Source organism: Aphelocoma coerulescens, chromosome 2 (genome assembly GCF_041296385.1).
Source record: "Aphelocoma coerulescens isolate FSJ_1873_10779 chromosome 2, UR_Acoe_1.0, whole genome shotgun sequence".
NCBI lineage: Eukaryota > Metazoa > Chordata > Aves > Passeriformes > Corvidae > Aphelocoma > Aphelocoma coerulescens.
Genome location: NC_091015.1, coordinates 153,561,188 through 153,579,007, shown reverse-complemented (window position 1 = coordinate 153,579,007; position 17,820 = coordinate 153,561,188). Strand labels below are relative to the sequence as shown.

Below are 17,820 nucleotides of genomic sequence, written 5' to 3'. Positions count from 1 at the left end.
TTGACTTTAAATAAGCTGTGGAAGATGTCCTTCCACTTCCCACTGCCCTTTTAATTTCAGCAATAAAAACAATGATTGGTAGAAAATACCCAAATTTTGAAGCTGTACAAAGAAGAAAAATGTTTTTTCTGCATTTCAGTGGGAGATGAGGAATTTAAAAGCCCCTAAACCCCTTATGTGAATTCATCATTTTTCTTCACTCTTTGAAAAGTTATTAACAAAATGAGACTGACTTTCTTGTGATGCATGCTGTATGAAATTACTGATTTTCAAAATGCAGGGGTTTCTGAGTTGTTTCCATTTCAGTGTCTGTTCCTGTTTTGCTTTCAAATTGTTGAATATGAAAATCTGTGTTAAATTAAAAAAGTAAAAGTGACTGTGTAATTCTTTAAACATTCCTAAATTTTTCCAGATAATTGAATAACCTCTCTGAGTATTTGTGTAATACGAAATTACATAAAAAATACATTAATCTAATTGACATTTATGTAGGAAAGGAATTAGAGTTTCACCACACATTTTTGTGTTACGGTGTGGTTAATTGCTTTGTAACTTAGAGCACTAAGGTAGACATTTGTAAAGAATATGTTGATATTTTGTAAAGAAAGAGCTTTTGCCTGTTAATATAGCCTCACTAGAGTAAACAAGCAAAAATCAGTGGCTGTTAAACAAACTTAAGGATATCTTAGGAAACTTTAAAAACCCGCATTTTTTTAAAGGAGGTCCTTTGTTAGATATGAGGTTACTGTAACGCAGAGTTGTTTTTTGACCATGCTGATTCCTTTTCATGCCTTTAATCCTACTTTGCTGTTAGCAGCTAGAATGATACTTAATGGACAGAATTGGTGTAAGTAAAGGCTTCAAGGTGCTGAAGTTCCTGGGAATACACTCCAAAAAGAAAACAGTTGATGCTTTCATTAGGCATGTGATGTTTATTAGGAAATGTGATATCATCTTCCTGCTTTCTTACAAGGAAAGCAAGATTTAAGCTGCACAGATGGCATTTTTAGTAGTACAGTTTCCTGCTGTCATGACAGTGTAGGCTGACTGAAACTTTTTCTCGTGACAAAGATTTCAATCTCATATCAAATTTGTCTTCAATCAATGTAGAAATAGTAGTGTAGTAAGCCAAATGGATGCTTAGACAAGAATAATATTACCTGCCATATAGGAGGAGATGGAGGATTAATTGGTGAGTGTTTGTAAGAGATACTGTGAAGATGGAGCTTTCTAGATAAATGCAAAAAAAAAAAAAAAATACTCCAAAGATACGGCAGAAAGTCTTCAAATATGTTGCTTTATCTTTTGGCCATTGCTTCTTAATAATCATTGCCAACAAAATAGTTGAATTATATTTCTTGATTTTAACTTTAATTTCAAGATGCTAGTTTAAAATGAATTTATGAATTAAAAATGCTTTTTGAAAACTCCCATGTTTTAATATTTCTGAAAGATAGTATTATAATGCTTTTATCCTTTGGAATAATGTTGCATACATTAGAAGACAATTTTGCAAGTTACCTTGACAGTCTTGACCATCTTATTTAGAGTCATCTTGAGGCTTGGATGTATTTATTTAAAAACAGAACAAGTTTCCATTATCTTGAATTGTGTGGTTGGTGAGATTTAGCTTGTCCAAGGGCTTATCTGAGTGTTTGCTCATGTGTTAATAAAATGCTGTAATAGGTTGATGGGTTTGATTGCCTCCTAATTCAGTGGTTGTGTGCTTAGACCAGAGCCCCAAGCTTGCTGTCAGAAAACCCTGGGTGAGTGCCAGCACATGTGCAGGAAGTGGTGTGCCTCCATTTGCTACTTTCCCGTTGTCCTGTCACGCACATCCCTGTGCTCCCCATTCCCTTTTTTACTCATTTGCTCTCAAAACTTGTCCTCATCCTCCTTTCTTCCCACCAGTGACAGAGCTGCCCTTTCCTACCTTGTCCTGCTTTGTCAGGAGCTGTGTCCTTGTGTTTGCCCATGGCTTGGAGGCACCTCTGTAAAGTAGCAAGGTAGTCATGGGCAGTCACTGCTGGCCTTGGTGGGGTATCCCGTACCCCAGGAAAGTCATCCCTGTCCCTAATAATAGGACTGTGGTCATCAGCTCCGGTGGGGACTGTGCTCTGGCAACTCCTGGCTAAACTGATAATAAATAACAGTCTGGAGATACATGCTCACACTATCTCCAGATAGAAGCACTCCAAAAGTTGTTTTTTTATTTTATTATGTTCTGTTACTTTTCACTGTTCACCTACTGATTGTGGTACCTCCTCTGGGTGTCCTGTAATTTTTTCTGTAGAGCACAATTAATATCACCCAGTGCTGTTGTAAAACTAATATTGAATTGTGGTCAAGGTTAAAAATGAATGAGTTTACTGAGCATACATAATGAATTGTTACTTAAGAGTTTTTCCTCTTCTGTTTCTCTCTCATAAAATGAAGGACCTTTTTGTTTTAGAAAAACATTAAGGCACTAGCAAAGCCTCAGTTGCTGTAATAAGCATTCACTCAGAAAAGGCTGGCCTTGCTCTTACTAGAGCAATAGTGTTGGTGGCATGGATGGAGGGGGTTCCTAAAGGTTTGTAGTGAATTTATCTCATAGCCCATACCAAAAACACAGATCTGTGAATGTTCAGTTTTTCCACCACAGTTGCTAACTCATTAGAACACAAAATTCCTTAAAATAATTTGGCCAGATATGTTCTGCCTTTTTTTTCTATCCTTCAGTTTAGCAATTAAAATGGGGTTGAATTAAGTCCTTTGACTTGCTTTCGGTTTTGTACTCTTATGACTATGACTCTTGGACTTTTGCCTATTTTCAGGTGATTTTTTTTCCCCATCCAGCTACCTACAGACCCTGGTCTGCTTAGCTTCCAAGTTTAGAGGAGATCAGGTGCTTTCAGCCCAGTATAGCAAAAGTACATAAAATAGAGCACTGTTTTGTAGCCGTGACTTGATATTTCAGAGGAGGAAATTAATATTATTGAGGAAGGCAATATTTACTTTTAATTTTTTTTTTCTCTGTGAATATAAGAATTGTTGAGTTACTGAGCTTGTACATTTATCTTGGGAGAAGTGTGTATGTGTGAGGTGGTTGGACATAGATAAAAATCCGTAAATATTTGTATGCATATGTGGTGCAAACTTTAGACAGAGAAATGTATTTCAACAGTGTCTAAAGGCTTTTTCAGATAAAACAATGCCTTTGCTGGAATTAATTCTGAATTCTTGTTTCTCTTTGCTCATTCTTTTTATTCATATTTTTTAACCAGAACAAGTTGGTTGTGGTATTCCTTATATTTGTATCTTCACAATTGGAATTGTTATCAATAGATGCAGTTATTGTGATGCATAGTTTTTCAGACAATTAATTGAGATTGTGTGTGTGGAGGGAAACGAATTAATCTGTTGTCTCCATAATTCTCTGTGCCAAATTAAATTAAATAAATCAATTTTCCTTCTTTTCAAATGCATACGCTGGTTCCTTGAACTAGCATCTGCTAACTTGGTTTAGTCATTGAAGATACTGTCTGAAGCATACATGTGGTTTGGCAAAGTTAAGATGTATAGAAAAACCCAAATTTTTTCTGCTGCGAAGTGTATAGCACTTGTTCAGTATGCATGCTACCACATGGTAGCACTTCAAAACAGACAAATTATTGCATCAAAAATACTGTCCACATTAGCAGCGGTGCTATAAAAGGAATATTGTGGCTGTTTTTCAGTATATTTTGACCAGATTAACCAAAATTTGCCATGTTCATGTTGCCAGTTAAATTCAGAGAAGTGTTAGCACAGAAACTGGATGCTGTCTCTTCTGAGGGACTTCTGTGTCCCTTGGACAGTATGCCTAGTCTTGAGTAAATTTTAGGGAGTTTTATTTCATATGTTTTCTGGGTGCTCAGCATTCTTCAAGGAAATAATATTCATCCTCAGATTCGTTCTCCTCCAGAGAGTCTTTTTGAGGAGGTTGTAGAAGGTGAGGGAGCAGTAAAGGTCCATTTTGTTCTTGAACTAGTGACCTGCCCTCCTGAAGGCACACGTGATTTCTGCGTTAGAGCACAGTTAAAGAACAAATTTGGGAACCATGAGTCAAGACAAACACTTAGTTGTGAAGGGCAGACCGAAGGCTACGCAGGTGTTAGTGGTTTGTAGCATAGAGTTGGTTGTTCCCTCCCCTGCACAGGGTCCACTGCAGCCAGCTGGGTGAGGTGCAGCGTAAAATCAGTCAGTCTATGGCACCTAACCCTGGCACAAACTTCTTCCGCTTCAGTAGGGCTTGGCCTTTTAGGAGGCATGTGGATTGCTGCTCTTAAAATCACATTTCTTAAGGTGTATCAACTTAAATTATCTTTTGGAAATTAAGGCCTTGATTAGATGAGGTGTCATCAAATATATTGTCTCCAGGCCACCACTGATCAGGGTTTCACATCACAGTATTTACTGATAGTCTGAATGTGGCCAGGCTGAAATGCATCTCTTCTGATGGTAACAATAACTATTCAAGGACTAAATTTCAGCAATGTGCACATGCATATGTGACCCCATGAGAGGTGAATTCTAATGAATTTTTGTTGGTAAAGAAACAATTTAGTAATAGATAAACGTCTATCATTTGCCAGTTGTTTTTGAGCTCTAGGGTCTTAGGTTTGTTTGCATTTTAGAATAATGATGGACCTTTCTTCAGTGCCTCAGCTGATTTGTCCTATTCTGGAATTAGGTTTTCAAATAGTGAAATTATTGACCAAGGATATTTTCAGGTATAGAAAACATGGCTGAATTGCCCCAGGGTTAACTTCTTGGCCTTGTATCTGATATATATTTTTTCTTTTGTGGTTTTTTTGGGCTTTTTGGTTTTGTTTTTTTTTTTTTTTTGGTAAGGCAGGGTGTATATCTCCTATATGCTAAACCCCAGATAAAGTTTCTAATTTTGGCAGTACTTTCTAGAAAAGGAAAATGTTTTCATGTTATTCTAGTTTTTCTTTAATCTTTTACAAGATTTATTAAATTGCGTTTAGGGGGAAAAATACCCACCAAACTACTGTAATAAGGTTTATTGTCAAGATTTTTCAGTCCAGGCATTTTGGTAATACAAATTCACACAAGTCAATAATTTTCAAACCAAACACTCCTATAGTTTTGCACTTTATTTGCCTCAGACAAATTATGGTAACGCTTTCTAGCTTCCTTAATCTCTCCCCATTTCTTTGACAACTAACAAAAAAATCACCATTTTAGAGGAAGGAGAGAGTTTTTTAATAATAGAAGACGAGGGAATCTTTTGTTGATAAAAATCTACCTCAGAAAGGAGCTCAGGAGAGGGGTGATGGCTCAGGAGACAGAGGTTGCACGTTCTCAGTGCAAGCAGCACCACTGAGAAGTGCAAACACGGCTGTAGGCTTTCCTCATCATAAGGACACCCCATAACAAATAATTTGTTTTAAAATGTAGGTACACTGTGTTAAATGTGAGGGAGAAGGAGGAAGCATCCTGGTCTGGCTGTTTCCCTGCCCTTTTCTTTGCTCACCTCAGTTCTGGGCACTCTCAGACTTAGTGGCTCTTTTAGTGTCAACTTTGCAGAGTGGCTTGGGAAGGACTGTGACACAGAACAGTGAATTCATTAGAAAAAGTGCACAACTGTCCCAAATGCTGGGAGATTGAGTACTAAATACAAGGAGGAAGCTCTTGCCCAGTCTGTGCTAGGTAAAAAGAGGTTGTTCTGTAGATTGGGCAAACGATGTAAAGAAACAGTGGTAATAGTATCAACAAAAGCAACGTGGGGGCTGTTACCCATTTGTGCAAGTTGGCAGCTTGTTGGAGCTATCTAGCTACTAATACATGTTATAAAATATATATGTTTGGTTAAAAGAGTTTCCATTTCTCCCTGGTGGGGACTGCATCATGTTTTAATTTCTGCAGTTGTTTTCCCAAGGCAAAGATGTTAGCTATTGATGCTTTATTGGTTCTTTGACATTTTTTCCACTATTGCCTTCATTATCATCTAACTGCTAACAGTCATGAGGGGAGGAATTGCTGACATGAAATCTGGATGGTTTTCAGTGAGTCCTTTTTCTTCTGGACAGTATCTCTTACATTGTGTTTAGTTACATGTTGCTGGGTGTACTGTGTTTAAGAAAAGAACTTGTCCTGGAACTTTTGTTACTAGCTAGCTCTCAGATGAACACTTTTAAGAGCATGATATGCCTGTATTCAAGTTTGCAAAAGATCTGGATGTTTTCCTGCTCTTGATTATTACACTTCTCAAGGGGGAAATTGTCTGGATGTACCAGCCACATGATTTCATAGGAATCTATGTCTAAGTATCTTTTCCCCATCATTACATGACCACCTCTACTTTGACAGTGTCCACCATTACAAGAGAATTGCCACTGCAAGGAGCAGTCTAGCTCAGCTATCTAAAAGGCAACATTTCATTTAATTTCATTTAATTATCACAAAATCCTTTATCTGTTTCAGCTGCTTTTGAAAATCCTTTCTAGTTTTTCCTCTTCATGACTTCATCTGGCTACAAAGGATCTAACTATAATTTCATTTTTTAGCATGTTGTAGCAAGTAATGTGAAAACAGGTCATACTTGCTTTCCACACAGATACACCTTTGAAAAGCTTTTTTTAACCAAAAGAGTTTATTCTAGCTACATTTAATAACTGGACCATACACCTTCTTCAGTTCAAACTCATGGTTACAGCAGGAGTCTTCTAGTTTGTTCAGGAGGAGGACTGTGTTCTTGTTTTAATTACAAAATTTAGAAATTTACCATCTTCACCCCCAAAAAAGTCCACCAAAACCTTTTAAGTTAAATGACTGAGCTTCTTCAACAAACTAGATCTTAGCTTGGCTTTTGAGACAAACACTGAGGTGCTGAAGCATTGGGCTCTGGGTAAGGAGCTTCAGCCTGGCCTCTGTTTCTGGAAGTAGTACAATGAACTTGCTTTGGTCTGGCAAGGGGGAAGGTTTTCATTCTGACTTGGAAATAGCTGTTTGATCAACTGTGCACTCTTCTGCCCTGAAGAGTGTAGAGGCATCTCCAGATTTGCCTTGGTATAGAGACAGGCACATGGTGCAGCCCTCTCCTTTACTGGTTGAGTGTTAGAGGATTTCAGAATGAAGCCTGGGTGGTTTTGCTGTATTAGTTTTGGGATGCTGTATTTTCGTGGTGCCCTGGATAAAACACAAATTTTAAGTAATTTCTGTTAAGATACTATGAAATAGAACGCAATCACCAGCATATACTGACAGAAGAAGTCTGCAAGGGTTTCTGTAAGTATACATGTATACTTACAGAAATATTCTGTATTCTGCATTCAAAAATACAGTCAGATATGGCAATTTAATGAGAAGGTCCACATGACTGCAGAATGTAGTTTGTGCTGCAAGGGTGAGTGATAAGTTGGAAAAATATTTGTCCAGTCTTGAAGAATGTCTCCTCATATCTTTAAACAGTATGTTTGGATTTTTTTTCCCCTTTTGCAAGGATATGAAGTGGGGTCTGAAAATGTAGCACATTCTGCATCTAATTAATTTGTGTTGCTTTCTTTTATAATGAGTATCATATTTTCATCTGTACAAGGAGAAGCCTTGAAAAAATAAACCAAAAATGAATGTATTGTGTGTGTGTGTGTGTGTGTTAGTTATCTTTCTAATTTTTGCAGCTGCAGACAAAACTTAAGGATTGTGTAGTGTTACTGCATTTGATTTCCTGTCAGTTGGCTCTGAGTGTTGTTCATCTGATAATCACACTGAATTCTCTTTCTTTACATTTAACCAAAAGGCACAGTGTCTGTCTGTTTAAATGGTCTGATAAGTGATAAGATGTGTTGTTCTGTTTGATGTGATTATGTGAAATATTCCTGAATAGAACTGTGCTTCATGAAGGTGATCTGTTTGAATGAAGTATTTAATAGAAATAGAATTTATGTGTAAGTACAACGAAACATTGCAGCTGTTGGTGTAAAAAGCCTTACCAAAAAATGTTCTCTGCTTGTTTAAGGTGACTTGCAGTGTATAGATATATGTGTATTATATACAATAATACGTACATGCATGCATCCTTTGCATTTATATACGCCTAAAAAGAAGAAACAGTGTCGAAAATTGGAAAAAAAATGCAGTCAAAACTATTTAACAGCTATAGCTGGTTCCCCAAACTCTAATACTGAAAATGTAGTTTTATGTTGTGAAAAAGACATAGTTTCTAATCTATTGCATATACTCATTAAATAATTCTCCTTTTGATTCCAAAAGTTACCTAATTCCAGACAGCATTGCAACTTAAATCACAATAAGTCTTTGTTACTAAATGGTAAAATGTAACTGCTTAATGAAACTCAGTATCAGATTTTTTTTTTTATGAATGAGGAAGGTAATGCACATTGTAAATGATGTGTAACAGTTTGTTGATCACTTTAGCAATTAACTGCAGCTGAAAAAAGTCTGCTTACTCAGACTGGTCTTATTCTCATTCTCTGAGGAAACTCTGGATTTTAATGAAGACAGTCCAGTGAGTAAATAAATTTCTAGGCAGTTGCAAAAATGAAAATAAAATACAATTTATTCATTTAATATCAAGCTTTTTCTTTAAATAGAACAGATTGTGTAAGTTTACTTTTTAAACATACTTTTTATTTAATCTAGTTCAGTACCAGATGGAAATGATGCGAAGCCTTCGCCACGTAAACATTGATCATCTTCACGTTGGCTGGTACCAGTCCACATACTATGGCTCTTTTGTCACTCGTGCCCTCCTGGACTCCCAGTTCAGTTACCAGCACGCAATTGAAGAGTCTGTAGTTCTCATTTACGGTTAGTATGAGGTTTCCTTTATTACTCTTTTCCCCTCTTAATATTATTACTACTATTTTTGTATTCTGTCTTTTGCCTGTAAGAGTAGCCTGGCAGGCCTTTTCGAGTAAATACCAACCCTGTGTCTACGGCAGCCTCAGCAGCAGCTAAGTCTAGACAGGGTTTCCTTCTTTCTGTTTATTTTTCTTGCTATCAGAGCCCTGATGTGTACGTTTTGGAATGCTGGAGTAGCTGCTTCATTTTTATTCCTTCATCTCCCCTCCCTCGTGGAAGGGGCTGGTGGAACCCGACCAGATGTCTAACAAACCCCGCTTGCTAGCGTGTCTGGCTCTGTACGTGACTGACCAATCATCACACGAGTTGCCAAGTTTTTTTATACCTCTGACAGAAGCATACAAAACCTGGACTGTTTCTTAGCACAAAGATTTTTTTCTTTTCTGCCTATTTAATGGTGTTTCCTCAAGCTCTCCAGACCAGATGTTCTGTGCTGTATCAGAACCGTAGGCAATTTAACAGCTTTATAGCCTCCCCCTCCCCAAACACTCACAGTTTGCCATATCTGGCAGACTTGCATATAGTTTCCAGCTGAGAAGTAAATGTAACGTCCTGAGTATCTGTCAGAAAAAATACTAATGAATACGATCAATCTTATGAGCTGCCCCAAAATTGTTTCAGTATGTTAACAATTGGATTACAGTAAAGAACAAGTTGTTAAAGTATACTTATATTGGCTGGAAACATTGCATCATCAGACCTTGATGAATTTTCCACTTGTTTCAGTCTATTTTGGTTTTCATTTTATCACCGATTGCTAAAAGTTTTACTGTGTTAAGTTTCAGACAACATGAATGTTAACACAGCTTTTATTCTCATGTTGGCATGCTTCAGCCATTATCATGCTGCAAGTGTTAAGCTTCTTTGTCCAAGGAATGTAACAGTTTGTTTAGAAAATTTCCCCCTAAATTCAGCAGAGTATGTCAAGGCAAAACGAATCTTTGTATACACCAGTTACATTGTCATGCACAAAGCAGCATGGCAACTTGATCAGAATTAGCTTATTGCTACTCTAAAATTACTCTTTTTTTGGTGTAAAATGATGTTTAATTAATATTTTAATTTACTGCAGAATGACTGGAAGGGAGACACTTTTTTTTAAATGAGGTCACTCTTACATAAGTTCTGTGGATAATTCATATGAAAAAAGAAAATGTGAATTGGACCTTTAATGGGGAAATAATAAGAGTAGAATGGGTAGATTCCCCTCAAGTTCTTTAAGTTAAGTTTAATAATTGGCTTCACTGTATATCGTTGGATGTATTTTACATTGCAGTACAATAGGACTAACTCTCCTGTAGTGTCTTTTCTGTGTTTGTTGCCTTAATTTTTTTTTCCACTAGGACTTATTAGTAATTTTCCTTCTGTTTATGTCATTCAGATATTTAAAAAGAAAATGGCAGTCTGGGTTTGGTAATAATAGGCTTCCTTCCATTTTTAATAATAGATCCTATTAAGACTGCCCAAGGGTCTTTGTCACTGAAGGCATATAGGCTGACTCCCAAACTGATGGAAGTTTGCAAAGAAAAAGACTTCTCTCCAGAAGCGTAAGTAACTTCAAAGAATGTTTTCTCATAGGGTTTGCTAAATTATTTGGGATGCAGAACGGTACCCGGGATTATGGAACACTGTATTTTAAAATCTCATGTAACGAATAGTGTGTGCTGGGGAAAATGGACCTAAATGGGCATTGATAGGCGTGCAGTGGCACAGTGCGCTGAGAAGGCTTGAAAGGCTGTCTGGGCATCTCTGTAAGTGGTGGAACCTAAACTGGGTTTGAGGCTAGTGAGTGAATGTGCTGTAAGGACCATAGGGTGGATAGCTGTATGTTGGAACAGAGCCAAAAGTAGAAAAAAGAAATGTAGGAAGGGAAATAGTTGGTCTGTCTTTAAACTCTTTTTTTTTTTCCAGAATGAAAATAGAACAGCTATTTTGGAATTGCTGTCCCTGTGTATTTATTCCAAATTAACTCCCCCGTGTGGACACAGCCTTCTGGAGTAAAATGGGATAGTTAATTACTCTGTTTCAAAAGATCAGCTACTTGATACAAGTGTAGGCCTTAGTTGGCATCCTTTGCCTCCAGCTGCTTGGTGTTCAACAGCAAAAGCACAAGCCCTTGTTAAAATCACTTTGTTGAGGAAAAATGTAATTGTTCCATTGCTTGATGTCTAAAACTCTGATGAACAAACAAATCTATGATCAGTCAAAAGAAAAGGGGGGGGGGGGGCAAAAAGCAAAAGTTTTTGTTCCAAAATCCAGTATGAATATAAAGAAGTTAAAGCTCTATTTCCTTAGAAACTTGTAGATCATGCTTTTATTTCCAGATTTTATGAAGGGTATTACTGTCTACTTTATTTACTTTATTATAAAGCCATAGCAATAGATTTTTATGTGTATATTGTAACAAAATACACCATGAAAATTTATGTTGTGATATTCATCATAGAATTTAATTATTCCAAAACATACACTATTTTGTGAATCTTATTTTTTGGTTAGTAAAAATTTTAATTATTCAGCTATTGGGAAAATTGTTTTTCATTGTAGTAGTTACTATTTTAAAGGTGTTTTAGCATCATGTGTTAACTAACTGTTCAGTTCTGTTTAAGAAACGCTGATGCAGGGAAATCAGTAAAATATTTTGGAAGGGGCAGAGTTAATCCTGTCAGTACAGTCTCTTGCTGGAGGCTTTTTCATGTGGGTAATCTATTAGCAAGCAAGGCAGCTGCTTGTCTTCTGAAAGTTTTTCCTAGAGCATCTTTTCCTAAACTTTTAAACGTGAGGTTTTGCCATGCAAATGCTTTCTTAACAAAACTCGACTCTTGTTTAATTGTGAAACTATGAAAATCAAGACTTTTTACAAAATTGTTGATTGTTGGAGCAACAATTCAACAAAGAGAATAAGAGAGTTACTGTTTATATTCGTAAATATTCCATAACTTTTTTCTCAGCTTGAAAAAAGCAAATATTGCGTATGAAAACATGTTTGAAGAAGTGCCTATTGTAATTAAGAATTCATACCTGATCAATGTGATGTTGTGGGAGCTGGAAAAGAAATCCGCAGTAGCCGATAGACATGAGTTGCTCAGTCTGGCTAGCAGGTAAGTACTTGTTACAATAATGGATGTACTTTTATTCGCTTTCCCAAACCACAGTTTAACACCTTGGGTGAAATCCCAGTCTCATTACAGTCTATGGAAGCTTTGCCTTGACTTTTAATGGGGTTAACACTTTACCCTTCATGTTCTTTTGCTGAAGGAAAAAAATGCATGGTAAAACTGAAGCATTAGATTCAAGGACTAAATTCAGTCTGTAATCCCCATATACTTGCAGTGCTTGAAATGTATAAATTTTTCAGAAGAGTGTGTTTCTTCAAGAAAATATGGGCACTCAGAAAATTCAGGCAAAAATAATTTGGTTTTGTTAAATATTCCTTAAGTAATTACATAAATTATTTTAATAAAAAAGAAATTGCATTTCTTTTGCTTTGATAGCAGGATGAATTCGAAAGTAAAATAATAAAGGCTCTGAGAAACTGGCAAAAATGCCACTGATTGTCATGACAGCCAGCATTCATGATGTCAGAAATTGTTTTAAGAGTTTCTAAAATGATCTTCTCATAACTTTGTCTAGGAATAACTTTTTCTTCTTGTAGCACTTTGCCCTGAAAATACACTTTTGATAACAAAGTTGACATGACTTCTAGCAGTATGATCAAAAATTTGGTGGTATTTAAATATTATGCAACACAAAACAGTTGGATTATTATTAATCTGACCAAAATAACGAGATACACAAAATAATGCAGTATCTTATTGCATGTAGAAGATGGGTTGTATTCATTAATAGGCTTTTGGGGTAAAACACTTTACTTTGGTATCAAGGTATGGTCTGCCAAGATTCTGATCCTAGTGGCCTCTTTTCTTTTTCCTTTTTTCTCCTGCTCCCCCTCCCTCCCTGGCCATGTAAGGCTGAAGCTAATGGATCTATATTTCTAGTGGTCCCTATGTTGCCTAAGTTGGCAGAAATTTTCCACTTTCTCTATTTGAGCTTATGTGGATTTTCTGAGGGATCTGATAGCTTTTAGAGAAATTGATCAAGAGAGAACAGGAATAGGGTTGAACTCTGCTGGTGAATTTACAAATGCCACAAGTAATACTTAGTCAATAATTCTGTGTAGTAAAGTTGTTACTTGGTACATTGGAATTAATGAAGTGAAGAATTCCTGCCGAGATATTCAGTCTGCTTGACTCTGCAAGCATTGTGTAAGTCTTTTTCTTTCCTTGGTCAAAGATCACAAAGCTTTTCCCATTTGAGGAGAGGGTGAGCACTGGATGTAGGAAATGGCAGTGATTTGATTCCTCGTGAGCTCTGTCACTTCATGGTGAAATGGAGGACCATGCTGAGAATACAGAAGGTTTCCAGGTGACCTGACAGCATTGCCCTTGGTTGTTTCTTTGGATTTGCTCCTGTATAAAGGGCTGGGACTTCCCGGCACCCTGGATCCTCGCAAGGGCTGCTGCTAGTGACACAGTACAATTCTGGAAATGGAAAGTAATTTGTACAGTTCTTATTTTTTATCTTGAGTCAGGACAGTGGCACAAAGCAGTTACTACATAAGATGTAAACCTGTGATTTGTGATCTATCCAAATTACTTTCCATTCTGGTGTTAAATGTCTGGTGCAAGACAGGCTTTTGTGTTGGTCCTTGTCTCGGTAAAGGGAATGAGAGGTGAACAAGAGAAGTACCAGCCGAAAATTAAAGACAGACTTTCCTGGCAGATTTTTCAAGCTCACCTGGTCTCTTTGAGGAACTTAAGGTGCTTAGCTTGGTTTGAAGGAGAGAAAGTTTTGGAAATTACTCCAGTGGGTTGTTTGGAGGTTTTTGTATTTGTCCTTTTTTTAATATTTGATAGCTGCTTTTAGTTAGCAGGCATGTTACATTCAATGATATCTTACATTGGTATAACTGGCAAAGCAGCTAGCAAATTAAAGTATTTTAATGCTTTTTTATTCAAGGTTAGGTGACCTGTACTGCCTGCTGAAATACTTAGCTAGTTTTTACTTGAATTCAGCTACAAAGGTTACTCTGTCAAAGCATATATTACCTGAAGTAGGGAGTTCAAACCCCCACTATTCTGGAGTTTTATTTTCATGTTTCCTTAATTTTGTCTTTCAGCAGTTTAGGCTAAAACATTTCAGATAACAACTTTTAATTTTAGTGCACATATTCCTCACTTAACTTTGCTGTTGTTGACAGTAACTTCAAAGCTACTTTTTGATTTTGGCCTCATTTTTTGGGTTTTCTCTAAATTTGTTTTGTTTGATTGTGGGGATTTTTTGGTTTGTTTTGGTTTTTTGTTTGTTTGGGGGGCGTTTTTGTTGTTTGTTGTTTCTTTTGGTAGTGGTGGTAGTGGGTTTTTTCTTTGTTTTCATTGTTGTTTTACTTCTTTGGAGTCTCTTCTTGGGCTTTTGGGGGACTTCCTTGGCTCTTTGGGAGCATCCCTGAACTTTTATACTCTCTGAAGCAATGGTTTTGGCAATAAAATTATTTACCCATAGTTCTTCTCTTCTGGAGAGTTTGCTTCATCAAGATTTTCACATGTTCAGCCACCCACCTTTTCTGAATTTAAAGCTCTACATATTTGAGGTACTTTGCTTGCACCCTAGTATCTTTCTGCATTTGAAGTACATTTGTGATAATTGTGTATAGTAATTTACTTTTTTGGACATAAAGTTATGTTTCTCTTGGGAAATGTGAATTGACTCGAGTACTCTAGGCAAAGAAGTTGAAGGCAGACTAGCACAAGGCTAGCAAGTAATAGCAAGTAAAGGCCTTTTACTCAGTTATCCTGCTACCCTTAAGGACCAAAATGTCTTGAAGACCTTGGAGAGCTGCCAGTCTTTTGATAGAGACTCGAGAATTAAAATCCTGTCAGATAATGTTCCAGATCTTCAGAGAAATAATTACAACCAACTTTCTCATTCTCATCCATCTCTTCCGTGTTCTATTGATGATCTAGTTTAAATTAAAAAGAGCTTTTTTGTGGTCTAGCTTCATAATAGGGTTGTTCTATAATATCTCAATTTGTCTCAAGCAATTTTTCTAATAGTGTGCGTCAGTAGAAGCAAACATGTGCTGAACATTTACTGCACTAACATCTACTTGGCAGTTATATTTTTCAAACATCAGATGCAGTATTTTTGTAGAAGTGACAAAAGAAAGGTTGCTTTGGCTTTTGAAAACAGTATTAACCTTTATACATTGCACAGCTTATTCAAAAATCTGAATGGATTATTAAGATGATTATGAAAATCTCTAATTTGCAGATGGGGGAACCTGACACAGAGAGAGTAAATGCATTGCCCAAAGGCACACATCAAAGTCAGAATAGAAAATGGAATGGAACTCAAGATTCTTGACTTATGTATCTCATTCAAACAAAATCCTCTTAAACAGCACAGGTTGAACTCAGGCTGAAATGCTGAGATGTAAAGAAGTTCTGCTAAGTGGTGGGAATGTACCTTACAAATTTTTAATCAAAAAGATGTGCTTTGCCCAGCAGTACTTCTCTAATCCACCCAAAGCTGTTCCCACCAGGAGGAAAAATGCTGTACAGGATGGCACCTTTCCCAAAAAGCAGTCGCTGAGAGGGGCCTCAATGGAGCTGTTGGAAAGTGGAAAAAATGAGCAGCAGATACAGCATTTTCTAACCCTTCCTCTTGCTGTTCTTGTTGTCATCTTCCTTAGCTATAGTACAAGCAAAACACAATTAAATAAGTGAGGGGGTCCAGTTACGGTAAATGTAGGCAAGTTTAGGGGGCCGTCTTTTTTGCACATCTCCAGCTTCAGAATTGTTATAGCCCAAAATTCAGTGCCTGGGTGCAGCACGGTGATTCAGATCTCAGGGGAACAGAGAGATGCAGCCCCCCGGGCCAGCGCAGGTTCATGGGCTGTGCCAGCTGGGGCCCGAGAGGCCCCTGGACAGGCAAAACCAATGAGCAGGGCACGGACACTGGGAGCCACGGGAACTGCTGCTTCTCTTTGAAGCTTGGGTGTCTGACTTGAAGCTCCATTTTGGGTGTTTCAGACCTTAGCAAGTGTGTCTGGAGTCCCTTTCTGATTAAAGATGCTGAAGTAAATATGGGCTTCATGTGTAGTTCCCCATTATGAATGCTACAGAAGCAGAGCCAGTTTGAGGTTCCAGTCCCAGCTGCTTGCCTCGTTTCTCCCCATTACCCCTATTTCATCTCTACATCCCTCCCACCCTCAAAGATTTTAACTCCCTCATCTGTTTCAGAATATGGCTGTACAGCTAGCTTTTGTGGAATAGTCTAATGGAAAAAATCAGACTCCCACTCTTCCCTTCCAGCCTTTCCCTCTGCCTCCTTGAAAAAAAAAAAAAAAAAGAAAGAAACCTCAACAGGGGGTGTTTTTGCATTTACAGTAGACTATTTCACTGGAAGGGTTTGAAGTGTGCCCACGCAAACAGCTGACTCCATATAGCTCAGAGTGCTGTAACCTTTGGGCAAGGAGGGAGAGGCAAGAAGGTGCTGATGCTGGAACCTCTTAAACTGCCTTTTCTGGCAGCAGTGAACTACACCTTTGCTCTCCTTAAAATCTATCTGCAAAGGGAGGGTCTGGTGGTACGAGCACTCCCTGGGAAAGATGAAAGCTCGCGTTCAGGTCTCTTAGCCAGATCTGTATCCTAGGAGGATGCCCTTGTGTAGTGAGTGATCTGTGAGTTCAGTAAATGTTTAGTTGTTGCTTTCTCCTTTTGTCAATGCTGGACTGCATCACTGCCAACTGCAGGGCTTGCCAGCAGGAAGAACAAGACAGGAAAGACCGTGAGTGTTATCTGCAGGTTAAGCTACTCTGCTCACAGGTTTCTACTTCTCACCCTCAGAATTAATTGACCCTTGTATTTGATAGTTGTTAAACAAGGAATCAGAAGTAATCCATGTGTCAATGACCTGATCTTATATCTGCCCTTGTGGGTAAAGAATTATACCCCATCAAATGTAAGGCTGTTACAGCAAAATTGCACAGCACAAGGAATTGCTTTCCAGACTATAGTTTCTAGTCTGTTTTATGATGTAAAAAAGCTTTGACAGTTTCCCTTTGACAGTTTGTATGTGTTTGTCATTTTTGGGCATTTTTGATTATGCTATCTAAGCTACACAAATAAGTCTCAAATGATAAATTTCCAGAAGTTCTACGGGTCACTCCTTACAGGTCCATGATCCTGGTAACAGTTCTGGTGAAGGAGTGCTCTCACATTAGATTATTCTTCATTAGATGTGTAAGAATACACGTGGCAGGTAATTTTTCCGATTCATTCATGATGCTTAGTATGAAAGTAGTTCTGCAGCTGATACTTTTCTTCCAAGAAGATTCACTGATACCAGAGGAGTTGTGGTCTCCTGGTGCTATCTTAAGGTGGAGCTGTCTTCTAGTTCAATTCAAGAGTGCTCTCAGACCATCACCACTGGATGATCTCAGACCTGATTTGTTTCAGATGAAGCTAAACTGTAAAGAGGCATTGGGAGGATAATTACTGTGCTTCAGCCACTTTTAGATCACCGGACCATGTCAGAAGTAGTGATAAGAACCCCCCCAAACACATGTAGCATGGCCATTGGTTTCTCAGCACCAGCTGTTTTGTTTTATAGATCTGTTCCTGTTGGTCTGCATTACTCGCTAATTTAAATGTAAACTCTATTTAATTGACTCTTTTGCTGAATCTGCTGACTGAAATGCAGCCATTGAAATTGCAGTTTCTTTATTACTGATCCCCCCAGAACAACAGCCAATGCAAGTGCTGAGCTTCACATTGTCTACATTTGACTATGACAGAGCCCTGTAGGGAAGTGAGTCTGGATAAGGATATGAGCAGCTCTTACTGGCACCCCTTTTTAAAATAGATATATTTTTAAATTTTTTTTTTT

General features: G+C 37.6%; 1 protein-coding gene across 2 annotated transcripts in view; it reads left to right on the top strand.

Moving 5' to 3' along the window:
- Positions 1–17,820, top strand: part of EIF3H (eukaryotic translation initiation factor 3 subunit H) — a 97,337-nt gene that overhangs the window by 71,481 nt on the left and 8,036 nt on the right. Inside the window, exons 3-5 of one of the 2 annotated variants that reach the window (XM_069005365.1) lie at positions 8,650–8,817; positions 10,319–10,418; positions 11,823–11,972. In XM_069005365.1, coding sequence (XP_068861466.1) covers positions 8,650–8,817; positions 10,319–10,418; positions 11,823–11,972 — 418 coding nt within the window. The remainder of the gene's footprint in view (positions 1–8,649; positions 8,818–10,318; positions 10,419–11,822; positions 11,973–17,820) is intronic. The other variant, XM_069005366.1, reaches the window with a different exon arrangement.